This window comes from Carettochelys insculpta, chromosome 3 (assembly GCF_033958435.1).
Source record: "Carettochelys insculpta isolate YL-2023 chromosome 3, ASM3395843v1, whole genome shotgun sequence".
In the NCBI taxonomy this organism is placed as follows: domain Eukaryota; kingdom Metazoa; phylum Chordata; order Testudines; family Carettochelyidae; genus Carettochelys; species Carettochelys insculpta.
The window spans coordinates 95,995,785-96,018,928 of NC_134139.1; the positions used below are offsets into that span (position 1 = coordinate 95,995,785).

Here is a 23,144-nt window from a genome sequence, read left to right on the forward strand (position 1 = left end):
ACTTTGTAGAAACTATGCAATCTTCACAAAAACAAAAGTGAGAGTGTCAAAATATGGTGGGAAAAGTAAACATGCTCTGCCTCAAAGTTTGAAAACATGTGACCAATACCTAATAGGCCATTACAGAGGATTATGGAGATGTGGTCCCTAGCAAGATTCGTACGCCGATTCCAGGTAGAAACTAACTCCTTTTCACAGAACTCAAAGATTCCTATCACGATGGTGCTCCTAGCCCTGAGAATGATATGTATTTCTATTTCTTCATCTGCCTTACTCTACAGACTCTTAACTCCGAGGCGAAAGGTACAGGAAGGAACAAGTTGTTTCCACTATTCTATTACTGAACTTTCAGGTTGCTGTTGGAGCAAGACAGCTGTCTACTACTCAACTTAGACATAGCTTTGTGGTTTGTTATGGGATTTTTTTCATTCCCTGTAAATGGTTGCACAAAGAGGTTCTTTTCCATGACCTCTATTTATCATATAATGTTCTTGGAAGGAAGGCTAAAACACAGGCTTGCTAGCTAGGAGATCTAGATGCTTTTCCCTGTTCTACCATCACTATTCTGTGTGCATTTTTCTGCTGCCTCTCAGAATCCTCCCTGACAGTAACAGATGGAATTTACTTGATTGTGGTCAGTTTCACTCTTAAGTGTGAAAACTGACCTGAATTCTTGCCATTTTCATTCTTCTCCTATCTGTGGAATTTATCAGTATGAGAGTTGTCTGAATACTAAGGACAGCAGTGTGCACTTGTTTACATTGGGTGGTTTGCCTCCCAACCAGAAGAGGTGCTCTTTTAAATTTAGAATTTGTAGAAATTACTGGCGCTGTCTAAAAGGGACTTAAGTGCCTGCTTGAGTTTAACCCCATGAAAAGCCCACTGATTTCAATGGGACTACTCACATGTTTAAAACTTAGCATGTGTTTCAGCAGCTTACTGAAGCAGGTCCAATAACACAAGGGACCCCGCCTTTCCTTCCTCTTATGAGGGACAGCTTTCCAGAAAACTGTCAAATTGCCTTTAAAATCATACTTTATGCAGGTCTGTTTTAAGCTACAAAGTGCATTAGAACTGTAAGTTATTTAAATTATGTAATGACTTTTTTTGGCTTTGTTTTCGAGTTAATTTTCTCCCCCACCTCAACACTGTTTCTCTCTGACTTGAACCATTGGAGAAGTAATCCAGATACTGAGATTAGAGTTAGAAGGCAGAATAAAACAAATTATATATGTATTTATATTTGAGAAATTAACTAAGGCTTAAACAAGAAAATGTTTGCCTCCTTGCTGTATTTTGTTCTGGTAAGATGTTGGGGTAAGTATTTTGCACAGCAGCTACAAACATGTTCCTTCCAAGTTCCCACACTGTCTTCTAAACAATCCTGACCAGAAACATAAAATTGTACCCTGAGGCAAATTTTTGTGTGTTTTTAAATTGAACACTGGCTCTTTTCCAATGCTGGCCATGCTGTGTGCGCTAAGGAAAACCAAACACACCCCCACTTTTCCAGGCTTCTACCCCAGGTTGGAAAAATTAACGTCAATGGTTTTTAAATTGAAAGATGAATGGGTTTTGTTTGAAAGTTTTCATAATTACCAGAATGAAAATAATCAAGGATTGATGAATAGGCAGTAATGTGCATGGTACAGGTGATAGAAGAACACATCCTTATAAACAGGCTACAGAGCATTCATATTTAACCTCATCACCCTTTCTGGCTTGGATTAAATTACTTTTTAATACCATAAACTGATTTAGTGCCTTGACTTTAAAGACGTGTAAAGAAAAAGTGATCATACAATGCTAACAGGATGGAGAATAATGAATCAGGGCAAGACATTTTGTGTAGTAAAGTAAAAGCCTTTCCAATGGTTCTCTGTCCCCCATTCCCACTTGTCTTATAAAAAAAAAGACCTTATTTGTCCTCCTGTGTTCTCAAACTCCTTCACACTCGTCTCTATACAGACATAAAGACTATCCAGAATTGTTATGACCAAAGACCACAAACTTTGAAAGTGCTATTAACTTCATACTTCAGAGCCTCAGCCAATCTCTAAGAATCAGAGATCAGGATGAGATGTATGCAGGAGACAAGTAATCCCGCATCACTCTGCCATGGGGCTCTTTCACAGGCCTCAAACATCTGGCACTGGCTGCTGTCACAAACATGATACTGGATGAGGTGGACCATGGGTCCGTCCCAATATGGAAATTCCTATCTTATTAACAACATAATTCAAATGGCTTTCAATTCCACCTTGGCACAACCGCCACACAGAGAATTTCTAGTATGTATGGCACTCTCCTCACTGGCCTAAGGCTGGTGAAACTACCTTATGTCCTGACACCTTGCAGTACCTGGGAATGCTGGACATATCTCATAAGTGGGTAAGAAGTGGTCAGAACGTGCTGGTATTAAGCTATTCTGGAGTGTTCCAGTGGCTCACACGTGGTGATGGTACATGCCGTGAACTAGAGCAGCGCATAGAGTGCTTTCGGCGACTGTCAGGGGTTTTGCATTTAAAAGAAGGGCTAAAACACAGGCCTGGATATCACAAAATCTGAGTTCTTTATACAGGGCTTTCATAGGTTTCCTGTGTAACCTTGGGTAAGTCCCTTAACCTCTGTTTGGCTCTGTAAAATAGGATTGCGCTTATCTACATTACTGAGGGTTGTAAAATGCAATTCAGAGTCCTGTTAAAGGCCCCAAAAGGCCATTAGAGCACATAGTTTGCAGTCCTGTAAATAACTGCAAGATATAGCCACAGCTGAGCCCAGATGAGCCACAGTCTACCCAATTAGCACCTAGGCCCAGGCACATCTGAGCCCGTGAGACTCTAGAACAGCATTTCTTAAACTATGTTTGCAGAACACTGGTGCCCTGTGAACAACTCACAGGTGCATGGGAGGGAGAGCTCAGTGGTTTGATTAATGGCTTGTTAAACTCAGGGCTGTGCACTCAATCCTTGAGGAGTCTGTTTAAGGGTCTAAGGCAAACAGAATTAAAAATAAAAATGTCAGGGATGGTGCTTGGTCATGCCAAGAGGGCAGGGGACTGAAATAGAGAAGTTACTCACCGTAGTAACGGTGGTTCTTCGAGATGTGTCCCCATGGGTGCTCCATGTTAGGAGTCGGGCTCGCCCCGGCGCCGCAGGTCGGATCTTTCCAGCAGTTTCTGCCGGACCACGCATGCGCCAGCGCGCCGCTTCCTTGCGCACTCCCAGCCATGTGCGTGATCCGGTCCCCACCAGTTCCTTGACCAACCGCATCGGATGCTCCCGCAAAACACTAAACAGAGATCCGAAGTGGGGAGGATGGGCGGGTGGTGGAGCACCCACGGCGACACATCTCGAAGAACCACCGTTACTACGGTGAGTAACTTCTCTTTCTTCTACGAGTCTCCCTGTGGGTGCTCCACGTTAGGTGACTACCCAGCAGTAACCCAAGATAGGAGGTGGGTAATTGGATTACGTGCAGCTTGACCCGGAGAGGACCGCTGTCGAGAGACGGATATCCTCTTGGAATACCCTGTGAAGGGCGTAATGTTTGCTGAAGGTGTCATAGGATGACCAGGTCGCCGCTCTGCAAATGTCTTTTAGCACAACGCCCTTGAAAAAGGCTGTTGATGCCGCCACCTCCCTAGTGGAGTGAGCCGTGGGCGGGGCCAGTAAAGGAGTCTTTTTGAGTTCGTAGCACATTTTTATGCAGGATACGATGTGCTTCGAGATTCTCTGCGAAGAGAGACCTTCTCCTTTTGATTTGAGAGCGAGAGAGACTAGGAGTCTATCCGCTTTCCGGAAGGACTTAGTCCTGTCTATATAGAAAGCCAGCGCCCTCCTCACGTCCAGGAGGTGTAGACGCGCCTCTTTGTTAGAGTTATGAGGCTTTGGATAAAATGAGGGTAAAACTATAGGTTCGTTAATATGAAACTCAGAAGAAACTTTGGGAACAAAGGCTGGATGCAGCCGTAAGGTTACCGCCTCCTTGGAAAATACCGTGCAGGGTGGCGTTGCCATAACTGCTGCAAGCTCGCTCACTCGGCGAGCTGACGTGATTACGAGAAAAAAGGTCGTCTTTATCGTAAGGAGACGGAGGGAAACCGTGGCTAAAGGTTCAAACGGTGGTCCCGTTAGCGCACTAAGCACCAGGTCCAAGCTCCACGAAGGTGGAAGCGGTTTCCGAGGGGGGTATAGGTTTACCAGCCCTTTGAGGAACCTGGTAACCATGGGATGGGCAAACACCGTGTACCCTTCCTCTTCATGTCTGAAAGCCGAAATAGCGGCAAGGTGGACCTTTAACGAGGATAGGGAGAGTCCTCCTCTCTTGAGGTCCAGTAAATAATATTACAGGTATAGGCACAGCAAGGGGGGCTAACTGTTTGGTAGAACACCATGCAGTGAAACGAATCCATTTCTGCTTGTAGGTCTTCCTGGTGGAAGTCCTCCTGCTACTTTCTAGGACTTGTTGCACTTCCTCCATACATGTGCTCTCTAGGGAGCTGAGCCATGGATTAACCATGCTTGTAGTCATAGGCCTCGGGGATGTGGATGCACTATGGACCCCGAGCTTGCGTGAGCAGATCCGGCGCCACCGGGAGGGGCATCGCTGGACGGTCCGACATGCGCAGGAGTAAGGGGAACCATTGCTGTCGATCCCACGTTGGGACTACTAGGATCATTCGGGCTCCCTCTCTCCTGGCTTTCTGCAAGACTTTGTGGATAAGCACTGTGGGAGGAAATGCATAAAGCAGGGGGCCCCTCCACGAGATCGCGAACGCCTCCCCCAGGGACCCCGGTCCCAGTCCTGCCCTGGAGCAGTATCGTGGGCACTTCTTGTTGTGTTGAGTGGCAAACAGGTCTTTCTGGGGAAAACCCCATGCGTGAAAGATCGGTCGTAGCAGATCAGAATGGATCTGCCACTCGTGCGTGAGTGCGAAACGCCTGCTCAGCTGGTCTGCCTTCACATTGTGAGCGCCTGGTAAGTACGAGGCTTTCAAGGTTATATTGTTGGCGATGCACCAGTTCCACAACCGGACTGCTTCCGCACATAAGGCACGGGACCGAGCTCCTCCTTGCCGATTAATATAAAACATGGTGGAGGTATTGTCTGTATGGATCCCGACTACTTTGCCTTGTATACGGTCTCGAAAGTGTCTGCAGGCGTTGAACACTGCTCTGAGCTCCAGTATATTTATGTGCAGTGACTGTTCCGTGGAGGACCACAGTCCTTGCATCACCTCTTCGCCCATGTGTGCTCCCCACCGTATGTGGGAGGCGTCTGTAGTGAGGAAAACCTATATTTGTGGTTGGTGAAAGGGCATCCCTGTTAGCATGTTCTTGGGGTTCACCCACCATTGCAGGGATCTGCGCACCTCTGTTGTGGGCGACACCACCCTGTGAACGGTATGTGCTGCCGGTTTGTAGACGCTCGCCAGCCAGTGCTGCATGCTGCGCATGTGTAACCTGGCGTTTTGTACTACAAACGTCGCTGCTGCCATGTGGCCCAGCAGCTGTAAGCACGTCAGAACCGGCATTGTAGGGCTGAAGGTGATGACCTGCACGAGGGAACCGATGGCTTGAAAGCGTGTCTTTGGTAGATAAACCCTTGCTGTGATAGAATTTATACGTGCCCCTATGAACTCTATAGCCGTGTCTACACGTGCACGCTACTTCGAAGTAGCGGCACTAACTTCGAAATAGCACCCGTCACGGCTACACGTGTTGGGCGCTATTTTGATGTTAACATCGACGTTAAGCGGCGAGACGTCGAAGCCGCTAACCCCATGAGGGGATAGGAATAGCGCCCTACTTCGACGTTGAACGTCGAAGTAGGGACTGTGTAGTCGTTGCGCGTCCCGCAACATCAAAATTGCGGGGTCCGCCATGGCGGCCATCAGCTGAGGGGTTGAGAGACGCTCTCTCTCCAGCCCCTGCGGGGATCTATGGTCACCATGTGCAGCAGCCCTTAGCCCAGGGCTTCTGGCTGCTGCTGCTGCAGCTGGGGATCCATGCTGCATGCACAGGGTCTGCAACCAGTTGTTGGCTCTGTGGATCTTGTGTTGTTTAGTGCAACTGTGTCTGGGAGGGGCCCTTGAAGGGAGTGGCTTGCTGTTGAGTCCGCCCTGTGATCCTCTCTGCAGCTGTGCCTGGCACCCTTATTTCGATGTGTGCTACTGTGGCGTGTAGATGTTCCCTTGCAGCGTCTATTTCGATGTAGTGCTGCGCAACATCGATGTTGAACGTCGACGTTGCCAGCCCTGGAGGACGTGTAGACGTTATTCATCGAAATAGCCTATTTCGATGTCACTACATCGAAATAAGCTATTTCGATGTAGCGTTCATGTGTAGACGTAGCCTATGTCCTGTGTGGGGTCTATCTTTGATTTTGCCAGATTGATGACCAGGCCCAGCGAAGAGAACGTGCCTGCTGTGACGCGTATCATGCGAAGTACCTCCTCCTTCGAGGCCCCTTTCAGTAGGCAGTCATCCAGATATGGGAATATAAACACCCCCTGTCTGTGCAGGTAGGCTGACACCACTGCCAAGGTCTTGGTGAAGACTCTGGGGGCCGAGGAGAGGCCGAACGGCAGAACCTTGTATTGAAAATGTTCTTTGCCTACCATAAACCGGAGAAAGCGTCTGTGAGCCGGGTGGATAGTTATATGGAAATACGTGTCCTGTAAGTCAAGGGCTGCGAACCAATCTCCATCGTCCAGTGCCGTAAGTATAGAGGCGACTGTAATCATCTGAAAGCGTTGCTTAGGCAGGTACTGGTTGAGGCCCCGAAGATCTAGGATGGGCCTCCAGCCTCCTGTCTTTTTCTCCGTGAGGAAATATCTGGAGTAGAACCCTTTCCCTCGAAGTTGCTCCAGCACTCTTTCCACTGCCCCTATGAGTATGAGATGGTCTACCTCCTGCTTGAGTCTCGCTTCGTGGGAGGCATCCTTTAGGTGGGGCCTGGGTGGAGGTCGTGGCGGTGGGAGCGACTGGAAGGGGATCACGTACCCCGTGGCTATGATCTCCAGTACCCATTTGTCTGTGGTGATCCTTTGCCACTGGTCGTAGAATGGTCGGAGGTGATGGTGGAGTAATAGCTTCGGATGACATTGCGCGATGGTAGTGATGGTGCAGCCCTGGATCTGTGTGTCAAACGTGTGGCCTTTGGCCCTGCCCCGAGGATGCACGGCTCTGTTGGGAACGTTGCCTGGGAGTTCTGTATTGCTGGTGCTGTTGATGTCGCCCCTTGCTTGTAACCCCTGTGGTACTGGGGACGCTGTGGTTGATACCGGTACCGTCTTTGCTGAGAGTAATACTTTTTCTTTCTGTATGGAGGGGTGTAAATCCCCAAGGTCCTAAGAGTCGCTCTTGAATCTTTACTGGAATGAAGGACCGAGTCGGTTGATTCAGCAAACAGCTTCTGCGTGTCAAAGGGGAGATCAACGATCTGCGCCTGCAAATCCCTCGGGATACCCGATGTTTGGAGCCAGGACTCCCTGCGCATGACCACTGCCATAGCTGTTGAGCATGCTGCCGTGTCCGCTACGTCTAGGGCAATCTGAACTCCCGTCCTCGAGGCTGCGTAGCCTTCCTGCACGATGGCCTTGAGCACCGGCTTCTTGTCCTCTGGAAGCGAGTCCATGAGGGAAGTCAGCCTGGAGTAGTTGTCAAAATTATGGTTCACTAGATGTGCTGTGTAATTCGCCATTCTCAACAGTAGGGTAGAGGAGGAGTAGACCTTTCTGTCGAACAACTCTAGTTTCTTGGCATCTTTGTCCGTTCCCGCTGTCTTGAACTGAGAAGTTTTTGACCTCTGTTGAGACAATTCCACCACCAGAGAATTTGGTTGTGGGTGGCTGAACAGGAACTCCATGCCCTTCGCCGGGACGAAGTGTTTCTTGTCTGCTCTCTTGTTTATAGGCGGAATGGACGCAGGGGTCTGCCATATCGTGGTGGCGGACTCCATGATTGCTTCATCGAGCGGTATAGCTATTTTGGAGGAGGCCAGAGGTCTCAGGTTTTTAAGGAGCTTATGGTGCTTCTCCTGCACCTCTGCTGTTTGGATGCCTTGCGTGAAAGGCCACCCTTTTAAACAGCTCTTGGAACTGTTTGAGATCGTCCGGAGGATGGACATCCCCTGGGGCCGTGGCCTCGTCAGGGGAAGATAGCAAGGAACTGCTAGGGTAAGCCTTTCTGGACCCCTCTGGGTCCTGTTGACGGTGATATATCCGCTCGCTGGAAGCTTGTGAGGGAAAATCTCGGGGTTCCAGAATCACCTCCCCTTGAGATGTCTGTGTGTCTGTCCCTGTTCGCGATTGCCCTCGGGGATATGGAACCGTCTGGGGGGATCTGTCCCTGGGAGTATGCCTATGGTGTCTATGCCCCGCGTGATAGGGGCGACCATGGCAACACGGGCACTGCTCCTGAGATGGGGACCTGGACCACTCTCGATGCGCATACCCCCGCGCCTGGGGGAGCGAGATCGTCTGGATAATTGAGATACTGGACAGACTGACTTGTGGTAGTACTCCAAAGGTTCAAAGCCCAAAAAGGGCAAAGGTGGTCCGAGCCATGGTGAGGCTGGTTGTAGGAATGGGGATGGGGGCTCAGGATAGGCTGGGGGTAACCCCTGCCTTCTTGTTGGGGTCCGCAGCATGAGCGGAGGGCTCAGAGCAAGCAGCCCTGCAGCCCTGTCTGGAGAAGGGCTGCGGTGCCGGGTTTTCTGTGCTGCCTTTTCCCCTCCCCTGCAGGGCTGGTTCCGCCCCCTTTCGCGTCGGGGATCTCAGCCCCGTTGTCTGCGCCGTGCTCGGCATGCTCCGCTGCGGTGCCGTGCGGGTGGTCTCCCCTGGTGCCTGCAGGCTGCATGCCTGTGCGCTCTGCACTGCCGGTTCCCCGGGCATCGGTGCTGCTGCCTGCGGTGCCACTGGTTCTGGCACTTGCCTGGCCGCCGCCCTGCCCGTGGTGCGGGGCGGCTGTTTGATTATCGGAGGCTCAGCCTCTGCCACATGCATCTCCGCGCCGCCGCCGCTCAGCTGTAACTGCAGCTGGGGGCTATGCGCTCCACCCGTCCCGCTCGCTGAGGCTGCCGGCAGGGATCGGGTTGGTGAGAGCTTCCTCCGTTTTTGCGCTGACGGGGTGAGGGAGGCAGCTTTCCTTTTATGGGCCCCTGTGGGTCCCTCCTGCTGCGGCCGCTCCGGCACGTCATTTTGAGCCGCATCTCCCTGTCCTTCCTTGCTCTGGTTGTGAGCTTAGCGCAGAAGGAACATTTCTGGGTGACATGAGATTCCCCAAGGCACCTTATACACTGACTGTGCTCATCGGAGGCCGGCATCGCTTCGCGACATGACTCACACTTTTTGAATCCTGAAGAGGACATTATGGTGAGTCTTTGAGATGTTAATAGGGTACTTAGCACCTTCTCTGTGCCTGTTCCCCTCTCTGACTCAGCCTGCCGCGGCAGGAGGCCTAATGGCCCTACGTCCCCGGGCCTCCAGTGCTCCGCTTGTTGCTAAGACTGGAAGCTTTACTCCTTCCTCTTATTTTTTTAGAAAACAATAACAAGCTAACAATCTAAAAGACTGAAAAAGAAACTCTAAAACACTTTAAGAACGTTAAATACGCTGACTCTGGCTGTAGCCTGACCGGATTCCGTCTGCAGCCGATGGCAGTTAAAGAGGAACTGACGGGGACCGGATTGAGCACGTGGCCGGGAGCGTGCAAGGGAGCGGTGCGCGCCGGCGCATGCGCGGTCCGGCAGAAACTGCTGGAAAGATCCGACCTGCGGCGCCGGGGCGAGCCTGACACCTAACATGGAGCACCCACGGGGACACTCGTAGAAGAACAATGACTTTCTGTGGTCTCTTCCAGCTCTATGAGATGTGTGCACCACCACTGCTTGGAAAAAATACACTGATGGTATTTTCTGTTATTAAAACGAGCTACAATGTTACGTCTTTATTGCTATGATATCTGATTAAATTACTTCATTTTGTTTTTGCTGTATATGCTGCTGTTCGTTTTTTTCCCCCCTTTGGTCTGACAAGTTTTTTGTTTGTTTTTTTTTAAGAAAATTTTCATACGTGTTCCATATTAAAAAATATTATTGTCTGGTGTTCCGTGGTCTCAAAAAAGTTTAAGAAACACTGCCCAAGAAGCTGGCCAGTATGCAACTGAGCTCGTTGGCTGGCTTGGGGGTGCACAAGGGCACAACCACACCTGTGCATCTGGGAGTGCAGCAGAGTTGAAAGTAATGGCCAGAGTAGTCACATTAGGACATTGGGTGACACCTCCCAGAGTCCAAGAACATTGACTTGTACAGCACTGTGTTTGCACTACCTTGAATTTGACCCTCAGAAGGTCAAATTTAGCTCGACCCCTCTTGTCAACATGGGGTACCAAAGTTGACTTTAAAAGCCGTTAAGGTCGGCAGGAGGGGCCTGGTGGTGTACAGTCATTTGTTATAAGATTGACAATGCAGCTAACTTTAACCTAACCTCACAGTGCAGACCATGCCTATGCCCTACCTTCCAGCTCAAGCTGCATCTGACATTTGAAACTCCGAGATGCCCTATAGCTCTGTATCTTCCTCCCAGAATCTAAAACCATCAAATATAGAGAGGAGATCTGCCTTCTACAAGCTAAATAGTGCCTGACCCCGACAGACCACAGCTGATGGCTGTATAACAAAAGGTGGCTGCAAGGACTGTTGAAATTACACCTACAGTTTTCAACCTACAGACCCCCAAGACTGAGATTCAGAGTGCACTACAAGCTCTATCCAGACAGATGGCTGAAGCACAACACAGAATTTCTGAACTGGCAGAGGATTTCAAAGAGAAGAAATGACAGGTTATGAAGAACTGTAATGATATCAAGACTATTAACACCAAGCTAATTTATCTAGAAAGCTGTTTACAATGGAACAACAGCATCAGGAATCGGGGTGTCCAAGAGGGAAGTGGAAAAAGAAATTGTCTAAATCTCTGACCTCGTAACTAAGCTGTTGGCTCTGTCAGTAGATATTTGTTTTGGTTCAGAATGGGCACACTGGATCCTGCCCCCAAGCCAGCTGCAGGATATCAGCCTACAGCAGTGTTTCTTAAACATTTTGAGACCATGGAACACCACACAATAATATTTTTTTATGAAGAACAACTAAGTAAATTTTCTTCAAAAAAATTATTGTCAGAACAAAAAAAACAAACAAACAAACAGCAACATATTCAGCAAAACCAACATGAAGTAATTTAAGCAGGTACCATAGCAATAAATCAGTAACATTATATCTGGTTTTAATAACAGAAAACATATACCATCAGTGTATGATATCAAAAAAGTGTCTGATGCTCAAGGCACCCGTGTGAGTTGTCTGCGGAACATAGTTTAAGAAGAGCACTGATTGTGAAGTTCCTAAAATTTACCACTAAGAACTTAATACTGCAGAAATCTGGGGGGGGGGGGGGGAGAGGAAGAGAGAGAAACGGTTATGGGGAGAACTCACAAATAAAATACAGCTCCATGCCTCTGATGGGGTTGCAATGAGGACAGCTTTTAACCACTTAAAACAACTGACCAGGAAAACGGACTAAGGTATTTTATTAAATGCACTGCAACGCTCCACATTAAGAATGGCAAGAGTAGAATACCATTTTGTTCCCTGCAAGAGGCATAAAAATGCCTCAGAAATTTGCTGCCCTTTTCGTATGCAAGAGGAGGCATCTGTGGAATAATCCAGATATATGGGATTTATGAATTGCTCAGATCGGATACAGCTGTTCTAAACAATTTTATGGTGATGTTAGCACCTTTTTTTCTTCCTATCTATTTAGGGTTGAAGAGCTACTATTGATTTATTTCCTACTGCCTTAACTTATGAGAAAGGTGCACCATTGTGGGATCTATGATTAATTAATAAATATATGTATGTGTGCATACACTGCTTTATTAGAGGATGCTTCCTTATGAAGTAGTATGGCAAGGCTGTATTGCTAACAAGAAATTACCATACTTGTAATGTATGGGGGCCCTTGGAGATCTGTGTATTTCCAAGTCTCACTTGAGCTGGCAATCCTCTCTGGGCATTGTGTGTTGTTTTTGAACAGGTGAAATGGAATTTTTTTGTTTGTATCATGCAATGTGTATATCTCGGTCCACCATTTTTTCTGTTTTTCACTCCTTTAGTTCCTCTTTCTGCATCATCTCCCCTGAGACCTTCCACATCCCACCAGTTATTCTCCTATGCTGGAAATTTCCTTCTCGCTCCTGTACAATATAGTCCGAGAAGCAACAACGTACTTCTGAATTGTATAACTTTTGGTGCAAGAGCTGTATGCTGCTCAGAAAAAACTGAAATTTCTCATTTATTCATGAAGCGAGTTTATATTTTATCCAGTATAGTCTAAAAATGATGGCTCTGATAACTAAACGTGTCTGGGAATATTGAGGCTGCATTTACAGTAGCAAGTTCCTTTGGAAAATCAGGCCCTTTTTTGGAAGAACATGCTAAGTGTCCACACACAAAATGTACTTTTGATCATTTCAAATAGCGGATCGATCTTTTGATCTGCTTTTTTTGTGTGTGGATGTGCTCTTCCAAAAGATCTTCCAGAAGACTGATGCGGCCTGAGAGGTAAATAACCCTCTTTGAAATAAAAAAATTATACTCAATACTTGAGAAAAAGAGAATCTTGACAATGCCATGCTCCAAGAGACACATCTGACAGATCGGAAGTTTATAAATTGAATAGATTAGGCAGAACCATTTTTAATTATTTCAATTCTAAAAGGAGCATTGCTATACTAATCCATAAAAAGTTGACTGTTACTATTCTGAGCACACTCTCCAACAGCAAGAGCAGATTTATTGTCCTCAATGCTAAAATTGGTAATTCTATAACTATATCTACCAATATTTATGGATCAGACCAGGCTGACTTCCCATTTTTTCGTAATTTAAGTATAAATGGGCCATCAACTGAGTATTATAGCTAAAGACTAACAGAATTCTATTCCTCTCTTGATAAATCTTTTCCTATCTCCATATAAAAACACAAATACTTGTGAGGTACTTAATACATATGTGGTTGATTTAGGTTTACAGGATGTGTGGAGAGACTTAGTAATCCTATAGTCAGAAGTTACAGAAATTTTTCTTACAGCTGATTCAACTTATTTAAGATTTAGCTATTCCTTCAGTGTCACAAGACTTGATCAGTTGTGCCACAAATTGTGGCATTGGTAATATTATTATAACTGAACATGCACCTATGCACTTTTTTGGCTCCCAGTTTGCACCCCCAACTAAAATGTGCAGATTAAATGACTACGCTTTTTAATGTAGCATTTGTCAACTCTACCCAACAAAAGTTATAACTTTAAAAAAAAAAATCTTCTCATGCCCCACTTCATTATTTGACACTCCCTGGGAAGTCTTTAATGCCTATCAGAGGTTGTATAATCTCTTATGCCATCGTTAAAAATAAAAGGAGAGAACATGGAGTTGATGCCCTCTTGAAAGGAATTAAGGCTCTGGATGTAGACTATGCTTCTGCCCCCTCCTCAAAAACAAGTCAGAATCCCCCATCAGTTTAAGATATGCAGTCAACAAACTTGTCCCAAAAGACTGCTCTATTTTCTTTGAAATCAAACTACAGGGAATCTGTTGAGACAGCTGGCAAGCTGAAGGCATACAGACTTAATCACAAGGCTAACACAAATAAGACTGGTGCTATTTGTGGTACTAGCAGCAAGTTATGTACAACACATTGAGATATTAATAAACAATCTCAACAGCATTCTTCTAGCATTTGCAAACAGGTTTATTCAAAACTATACAGAGCTGGAGCGAAAACAAGTAAAGATGCCCCAGACAACTTTTCAGTGGATTGTGTCAGGCACACATGGCTCACTCTCACAAGAAGCTTTTCATTTCCTCCCAAGAAATCCATCTATAAATGAAATGAAGATTGCAAAGACTTCTGTTGCATACAGGTTCCCCACTGAATTCTATAGAAAGTTCTCTGAAACCTTAATGCCTGAGTTACTAAATTTGGTCAATGAGGCTCAGAATGAGCAACTCCTTCTCCTACTCAGAGAAGAAGTAATTTCAGTTATTCCAAAACTGAATAAAGACCTTGGACTACATAGTAATTACAGACCAATTTCCTTAATCACTTGTAATGCAAAGATAGCTAAAGCATTTGCTATGAGACTGCACAAAGCTGACTCATGCATTATGTCGTAGAACCTCAGAGTTATGAACAGCTTGAGAATGCTGAATAAAATGTTACGGTTCCTTTAAAAGTTAACTACTGAATATTAACTTAACACAGCTTTAAAACTGTACTATGCAGCAGAAGAATGCTGCTTTCAATGATCTTAAATGACACAAGCACAGAGTTTCCTTACCCTATCAACTTTTTAATCAGTTTATGTTTTACAGGATACTGAACTGTTTTTTCCCTCCTCAACTGCAGCCTGAACCAGCCTGAGCCCTTAACTGACATTTCTTTAAATGCTAAAAAGCTCTCTGACTGCATAGGCTGGGATTAGCTTTTTTAAATATTACCAAAATGGGGGCTCAGTAATGTTACTGTTTGGATTAAGGTTTTAGTGACAAACTGTATTCCCCCACCTTTGCTCTTTTTATTAGAGAGAGGTATGAGGCACAGCTGCCCCATTTCTCCTCCATTTGATGTATTTCTAGAACCTTTAGCCATTGCCATCAGAACAAATCAACTATTCATTGTATCAAGGTAGGTCAAATAGAGTACAAAACGATGCCCTTTCATTTGTATCTAAGTCTGAAGACACCATTCCTGCCTTCTCCTCACTTAGTAAATTTGAAATCATCATAGGATATAAAATTAATCTGGGGTATGTTTGAAATCTCAGGCAACAAGTACTGTATGTCCACAAAGGCCTTCTCAAATTGGGGCTTTCAATTGTAATCCCTTTATATGGATTACTTAATACCATTTCCTAAATATATTTAAGGTTCTCATAACCTAAATATGGAACCAATTAAGAACATAAGAACATAAGAATGGCCATACTGGGTCAGACCAAAGGTCCATCGAGCCCAGCATCCCATCTGCCGACGGTGGCCAATGCCAGGTGCCCCAGAGAAGGAGAACAGAAGACAATGATCAAGTGATTTATCTCCTGCCATCCATCTCCTGCCCTTGTTCTGAAGGCTAGGGCACCATACTTTATCCCTGGCTAATAGCCATTTATGGACCTAACCTGCAAAAATTTATCAAGCTCTTTTTTAAACCCTAATAGAGTCCTGGCCTTCACAGCCTCCTCGGGCAAGGAGTTCCACAGGTTGACTGTGCGCTGTGTGAAGAAAAATTTCCTTTTATTAGTTTTGAACCTACTACCCATCAATTTCATTTGGTGTCCCCTAGTTCTTGTATTATGGGAAAAGGTAAATAATTTTTCTATATTCACTTTCTCCACACCATTCATGATTTTATATACCTCTATCATATCGCCCCTCAATCGCCTTTTTTCCAAACTGAAAAGTCCCAGTCTCTCTAGCCTCTCCCCATATGGGACCCTTTCCAAGCCCCTAATCATCTTAGTCGCCCTTTTCTGAACCTTTTCTAATGCCAATATATCTTTTTTGAGGTGAGGAGACCACATCTGCACGCAGTACTCAAGATGTGGGCGTACCATAGTTTTATATAGGGGAAGTATGATATCTTTTGTCTTATTATCGATCCCTTTTTTAATAATTCCTAACATCCTATTTGCCTTACTAACTGCCGCTGCACACTGCGTGGATGTCTTCAGAGAACTATCCACTATAACTCCTAGATCCCTTTCCTGATCTGTCGTAGCTAAATTTGACCCCATCATGTAGTACGTGTAATTTGGGTTATTTTTTCCAACAATTATTGCCCATCTGGCTAAGGTTCTCTAACCCTCAATTCTGGGGGAAAAAAAATAATGTAATGAAAATGACTGTCCATTCCAGAAATCTGCATATCCTCAGAGACTCTCTAATTCTATTCCTCAAACTTATTTGAAGAAAATCAGTAATATTTCCAGAACCTTCCTTCAAATGCAGGTAAGAAACGCACACTGGGTCAGAACAAATTATAGCGCCCCCATCTATGCAAAGATTTTATTCTTCCAATTTAGAAAATTATCATATCCCAATTTTGTTCAGACAAGCACCTTTGTGGTCCTCAGCTGTGACCACAGACACACCAACGTGGGTTCCAATTAAACAAGAACTAGTATGCTCTTCTCATCCTTTTAGGCATCATAAGCCCAAATAATGATATGCGATATCTCCAGAGATCCCACAAAATAATGGTCAAGCTTGGCTACAAAGTTCTCCTTTCATTTTTCCTCCATGGATCAATCCTATCCTTAAAATTGTTGGCAACCTTGATGTGGAAAAATTGGATGAATATAGGAATCATGTCTGTGACACATAGTAGTAATGATAAATTAAAACCATTTGTATATCTCCAGCAACAATTGGTCTTGCCCTGCTCCAGAATACAGAAAGATCTCCAGTTAAGAGCATTTCTTTACTAATGTATTTGGACCAGATTATGAACTGAAGCATTTATTATTCTGGAGGAAGCCTGATGAATTTATTCAGTCAGCTGTATCTTTTCTGGGGGAAAAAAAAAAGCCTGTCAAAAATTGATAGTTTGAGACTTGATTGGAATAGAAATGTTATTGTGGTGAATCCAATGCTTTTTCGTAGTGTGGTAAGCCTGGGAGCCCCATTTGTCCATATTGTTGGGCTCTGCAAATTCCCTGAAGGGGGAGAGGGGAAGGGACCCAGATTTGCCCCCCACTCTGGTTCCAGACCCAGGGCCGGCCTTATGACTTCTGGGGACCTAGGAGCCTAAGCATCTGCACCCCACACCCCCCAGTGGGTAGCAATGCTGAATGCAACCTCCCATAGATCAAACATTTTGGAAGTGCCACTGTATCAAGAGTTTCTGGTATGAGGTTGTTCAAAGAACCAGTTTGATACTGGATACTAAGATGGAGCCCTCCTTAAATTTCAGTCTTGGCTATATTCCTGGTACCTGAAGATTACCTCTTCCCCTCCCCCACCAGCATCATACTGTGCACAAGACAAGGGGAGAGATCAGTCAGACATTTTGAAAAGCCTGGAGTGAGCTGGCCACAGGCTCCCGTGGGGCTGCTGGCTGTGAGCCACCTAGGTAAGCGCCTCCCAGACAAAACCTGCCCCTGGCGCTCAGCCCTTCAAGCTCCCAAACTCTCTGCCCCAGGTCACCATCCTCACCCTCCACAACATCCCTCCCAGCAGGTCACAGCTCCCTCCCAGACCATGCAGCTCCTCCTATAACCCTCCCCCAGGCCAGAATCCTCTCCTGCCCCCAAACCCCTCCCCGACCTGGCACCACAATCCACTGCCTCAGGTCACACTCCCTTCCTTCACCCAAACTCTTTCTTAAACCTCTCAGTCTCTTGCACCCCAGTCCTCTACTCCAAGCTCCCTTCTGTATTCAACCTCCATCCCAGACCCCACACTGCCTTCATAGAAAAACGTGGCCCTGGGCCACTTGCCAAATAGTTGGAGTGCCCCAACCACCACTAAAAATTATTGCCCACCCCTGCTCTGTCCTCATACCACGCTCTAACTGGTGCTATTTTGTCTTCCTAAAATTTCCCATTAGTTTAATCCACATTGGGTATTCTTCACTTTCTGTCCTATAAACTGCACTTTTAATAGTTGCTGCATTTTATCCCAGAAGAGGCTGCACTCCATTAGATGATGTAATTCCTTCTATGTGGTTTATAAAACATTTTGGTACCGTTTGGGATGAAAGACAATTTTTGTACAGCCATTAGGTAGAATTTACTTCTGGTATAAAACCACTAAAGTCTGATGTTAATCTATTAGAAAACAGGCAACAGGTGTACATAATGATGTACAGTAAGTTAAATTTGCCAATTCATACATCCTTCTGTCCAAAGAACTTACATTTTAAAGGAAGAAGTTAATGTATTACAAAACAGCTACCTTCAAAGATGCAAAACTCAACTGGAAATCTGGCAGATACTTCATTAATACATATTTCAGAGTGAGTGAGTGAGTGAATGTGTGTGTGTGTGTGGAGAGAGCTGGGAAAGTCATTAGCTAAAATTATCTCTTGTAGGTAAAAGCAGGCTGTGGCATGCAGGCTGATGAAAATTAGAGGCAATAATGCTATGCAGCAGAAGTCTTACCCTTCACCTGTATTTGTGAAGCTTTCAGCATCAAAAAGATTTTTCTCACAAGAATACAGATTAGTGTACAAATGAGAAGAAAACCTACACATTATTTCTATTAACTGCAGCAAAAAGAAACGAGAAAGTCTTGTAACTGGGAAAGTTCCTTACCTTGAAAAGTTGAGGAAATGAACATGTCTGGTGAATAAATAAGGCTGCTCAGCAGTGCTTATGTTTTTAATCAATTCCATCTAAAAAAAATTAAACAAGAATTACAACTAAATTAAAATTACCGAATTAAACCAACTTGTGTTTTTGGACACAAATGGCAACACTCAAACACCTTATCAACATTTACTTGTTAAGACCTACTCACAAAAAAACAAAACAAAAAAACCCCCACCAGACTATGACTGCAAGTCTAGTGCTTGTCACCCATGTAAAAAGGGACAGTCAGCAGAGCTCCAAGAATCCAAAAACACCAATTTTACCACTCTAGTAGGAATAAGTATACTGTACCGCAAGTTTACATGCTTCCAAAAGTCAATTTATACTTTAGAGCAGGGGTGAGCAAAGCTTTTACACTGGGCCCCACTTTTCATCCTCAATTAGCCTCCCATCCCCTTCCTCACCTATCTACTGTAATACAAACAAATGGAAATTGGGATTACGTTTATATGAAAAAAAAATCCCTTTTGGCCTGTGTAAGAAATATGCATAGAATGTAAAAACTTTATTCATTGGTATACCAATGTGAATGTACATACATAAGAAACATAGCTCAACAATTTTAATGAGATGGATGAGCCTGAGACTCAGAAGTCGATTGTACTGCACCCCCTTAGGAAATTTCATGCCACCCTGAGGGGACCCACCCCCCACTTGGCACACCCGTTTTAGAGAAAGATACAAACTAAAATCCTAACTCTAAATGTACCCAAATCTGGATCTGAATTTTGAAAGTGGCCTCTATTTTCAAAATGGATCTAAATCACTAACCACAATTTCCAAACGTGAAGTGTTCGAAAATGTGGGTTCAGACCATTACTGATTTTACATAATGATAGTAGTTCCTATCATTGCCAGAGTACTGAATGGATTGATGTCTGCTCATAGATATATAACTGACCTTTCCTCTTTCTTCTTTTGCATAGCATATTGAACATGTGAATATAATCAACATTTCACATAAATCCCTTTTCAAGTAATGGTGTTTTGGCCTATTGTTTTCAACACATTTTAGCAGTTTTTAGAATTAATTTAATTTCACATTATTAAATATAATTAACACTTGGCCATGTAAAATAGCTGACATGAAAAACTGTGGAAGTTTGTGTATGTATGTGTGCAGACTTCTAGTTTTCACAGCATTCTGGAAAATGTCAAGGGCTGAACACATTAAATGAAATATATGCAAAAAAATTCCAAGCATTCTTGTTACTCTGACTTCCTGACTTCTGCTTTTCTCTCATTTTCTAACTGACATCATCAAAAACTTCAAGGCTGCATTAGGGAATAAAAGACACTGAACATAACTGCATTTGAAGAGCACAATAATTACACCAGTAATTTTACAAACTAGGTAGTGGACACTAATACACAACATGGGAACAGTTCATAAAGAAAAATAGCCATGGAAGACAAAGAATTGCTCTAAAATTGTGCTCCAATTTATATAAACTCATTTACTAAACTCATGAAAAAAAATTTGAGGGGTCACAAATTTAAAAGATGGTTTCCCCTCAATATTATCAAAGTTTTTTTTTCCTTAAAATTGTATGGCATCTTACTTGCAACATGAAAAACAGAGAAATCTGGCATCATGCCTATCATTTAACAGTGTTTCTTAACCAGGGGCATGCTGAAGTCTTCCAGAGGGTACATCAACTCATCTAGATATTTGCCTAGTTTTACAACAGGCTACATAAAAACACGTGGGAAGTCAGTGCAATCTTAAAGTTCATTCAGACAATGACTTGTTTCTACTGCTTTATATGGCTTATGCTGAAATGTAAGTACAATATTTCTATTCCAATTTATTTATTTGATAATGAGATGGTATAAAGTTAGCACAGTAGTTGTCTTCTGTGATATTTTTGCCTGTTTTTGTAAGTAAATAATTTTTAAGTGAGGTGTAACTTGGTGGTTTGCAAAACAAATCTAACTCCTGAAAAGAGCACAGTAATCCGGATACACATGACAATCTGGAAAGTTTGAATGACACTTGTTTCAAAACCCCAGATTACCTTAGGACCATCTTTCTCACCTGACAGTATGAGAAGCCTGGGAGTACCGTTTTTTTTTGTTTGTTTTTTTTTAAATAAGGCGTACTTTATTTAAAAACACATTGAGGAACACTGATTTAAGACATATGAAATCAACAGAGATCTAATGAGTCCTCACGCTAAAAAAGCAACAGAGTTTGATAGAAAATGGTCTCTTGACTATAGGTATATTACAGTCTATAGAAGGGACATCATTCTCTGTCAATTTATATAGGACAGTTTGAAAATCCAATGGCAACTTGACCATCTACCTTCTGAAAACAAATTACAAACGGGCATGCATCTTTCCTTCTCTTATTCTGGGTTGAGAATTTTGGAACGACAAACCTACACAGAAGTGTGCCAGACTGGAAGAAGATACCCTACTACTATGGAAAATCTAAAATTCACTTTTACCAACTGATTCCCTTTTTCATCTGGTGTTCCTTTGTCACTGGTTTAATTCGTAGATAACAGTCTAATTCTTGTACTTTATACACATCTATTTTAGGTTTTTCCAAGGTGTCTATCACAACTGCATCCCAACTCTCATGCCAAACCTTGTACACTGCATGCAGTAGTTAGAATAAAATGGCAATTGGATTTTTATAGTTTCAGATACACACATGCTCTCTCCCCCTGCCCTCAGAGATATGTATGAGGAGCAGTGATGCAGCCCTAGAGGGTTGTCACGTCTATCCTTTTAAGCATGGCCCCCTACTGATGGATTGTCATTCTGGCTCTAGCACAGTGGTGCGCAACCTTTTTCATCCATGACCCCCATATTTTATTGCACTTGTGTCGTGACCCCCAAAATAGCGAGAAGAGCCATTTTTTCAAATTCAGTTACAAAATCAATACTTCAAGAGCTGCAATGCACATGAACATGAGGTGATCCTTAATAAATAACGTCAAACTATACTTTTTGTCACCCCTACTTTAAGAACAGCACACACATAATGATTTGTACAATTTAGAAAGTTAAGTTACCCCCATCTCCAGGTTTCACTCACCTCAGCCCCCAAACCCGCCCTCCTATCCCCAAGCTTTAACCCCCATCCGCAAGCTTTACCCTCTATCAGCCCCCAACCCACCCCTCAACCCCAGGCTTGACCACTATTAGCCCGAAACCCACCCCCGCATCCCCAGGCTTAACTCCTACCAGCCTCAAACCCCAAGCTTTTCTCTCCATCAGCTTCAAACCCACCACTCCAACCCCAGGTTTTACCTGACGCAAATGATGAGCTCTGAGCACTGCTCCTCCATGGCCACCACCTCCCCTCACTGCTCCCCACTGCCATCGCCGCCTCCTCAGCATGGCTCTGGCAGGACAGGCTTGGCCGCCCCTCTCCCCAGCTCTCCTTTCCCCATGTGCAGCATGTGGGTGGCTACCAGCTTCCTCTTCCGGGGATCCCTGCCACCACTAATTCCTCTTGCGGCTCTGGAGGCTGCTGCCACTTAAACATAATAACTAAATCCAGTTTTAACTGAGGGCTTTGTTTAAATGGCGGCAGCCTCCAGAGTCGCAAGAGGAGTCAGCAGTGGCAGTGCTCCGAGCCGCAAGTGGCTCCTTAAAGAGCTGCACGTGGCTCCGGAGCTGCAACCCTCAGGAAGACATCCTGAGCACCCAAGGGTGTCGCGACCCACAGGTTGCGAACCACTGCTCTAGCACATGTGAGATCAAGTGTACCTTTACTGGCTGCAGTCTACAGGGATTATAGACTTTATGGAAGGGACAAAGAAAAGTAAGGGCTGAAAGGGAGAAAGAGAAGAAGGAGAGATGTTAAGGAAAAATAAAAGGGGAAATACTCTTTAATATCCTAATCTCCTACCAATGAATTCTTATATTTAGGTGTAAAAATAAGCAGGTAATTAATCCTTGAGGCAATCCTGACAAGTTCCATGATATCTCCAACTAATGCAGCCTGTGGCAATGCCAAAGTTCGGTTGCTGGCTGAAAGCGAGTTCCTACTGGTAAGTATATGCAATGAATTGTATTTAAGACAAAATACATTAGGTAGACTGTACTGACAAGAATTAGCAAACAAACCCAAATCAGAAACAATGGTCTATCAGCCCTACAAGAGCAAAATGCACTAGTACAGGTTCTCTGCCACGATTAGAGATGTCCCTATTATAAAACAATTTATTATCTGGTAAGAAAGAAAAGCCTGATTCTACAAATCTATGAGGTATGGTTAGGCTAACCTTGTTCCTGGGCTCCAGGCCTCTGTTCAGGCTACTAGCCCCACGGCCAGGATGCCATTGTCCTCCTTGAGGTGACGGGGGATGGTGGTCTGGGGGGAAACCGGGTCCCACCCACTTGTTCCACGTTCTGGCCCAGGGAGCGTATGTGGCTGCTACTGGTGGGGAAGGGCTCCCCTCACCCTGGACGCCGCAGCTCTTCTCCCTGGGCCCCTTCCCCAGATGATCCTCTGCCTCCTCCAGGTAGTGGCAGCAGCAGCAGCAGCACGTTCTCCCTCCTGGGTCCACTCCCCCCATGCAGTCAGTCTGTTCCAGCCTCATGCCGAATCTCAGGGCTGCCTGGACAGGAGCCTTAGCCCCTTGCTGCTGAGTACTCCTCCCCTCCTCTGCTGTTCCTAGAAAACTCCCCTTGCCTCCTATGTGCTCCTCAATCACCCTCCTCCCACACTGGGCAAAGGCTTTTTAAAGG

At 44.8% G+C, this 23,144-nt stretch overlaps 1 protein-coding gene across 1 annotated transcript in view; it reads right to left on the reverse strand.

Annotated features, from left to right (window-relative positions):
- Nucleotides 1-23,144, reverse strand: part of UST (uronyl 2-sulfotransferase) — a 250,940-nt gene that overhangs the window by 114,657 nt on the left and 113,139 nt on the right. The window contains exon 4 of the mRNA XM_074990414.1: nt 18,378-18,457. Within this exon, the coding sequence (XP_074846515.1) occupies nt 18,378-18,457 (80 nt within the window). The remainder of the gene's footprint in view (nt 1-18,377; nt 18,458-23,144) is intronic.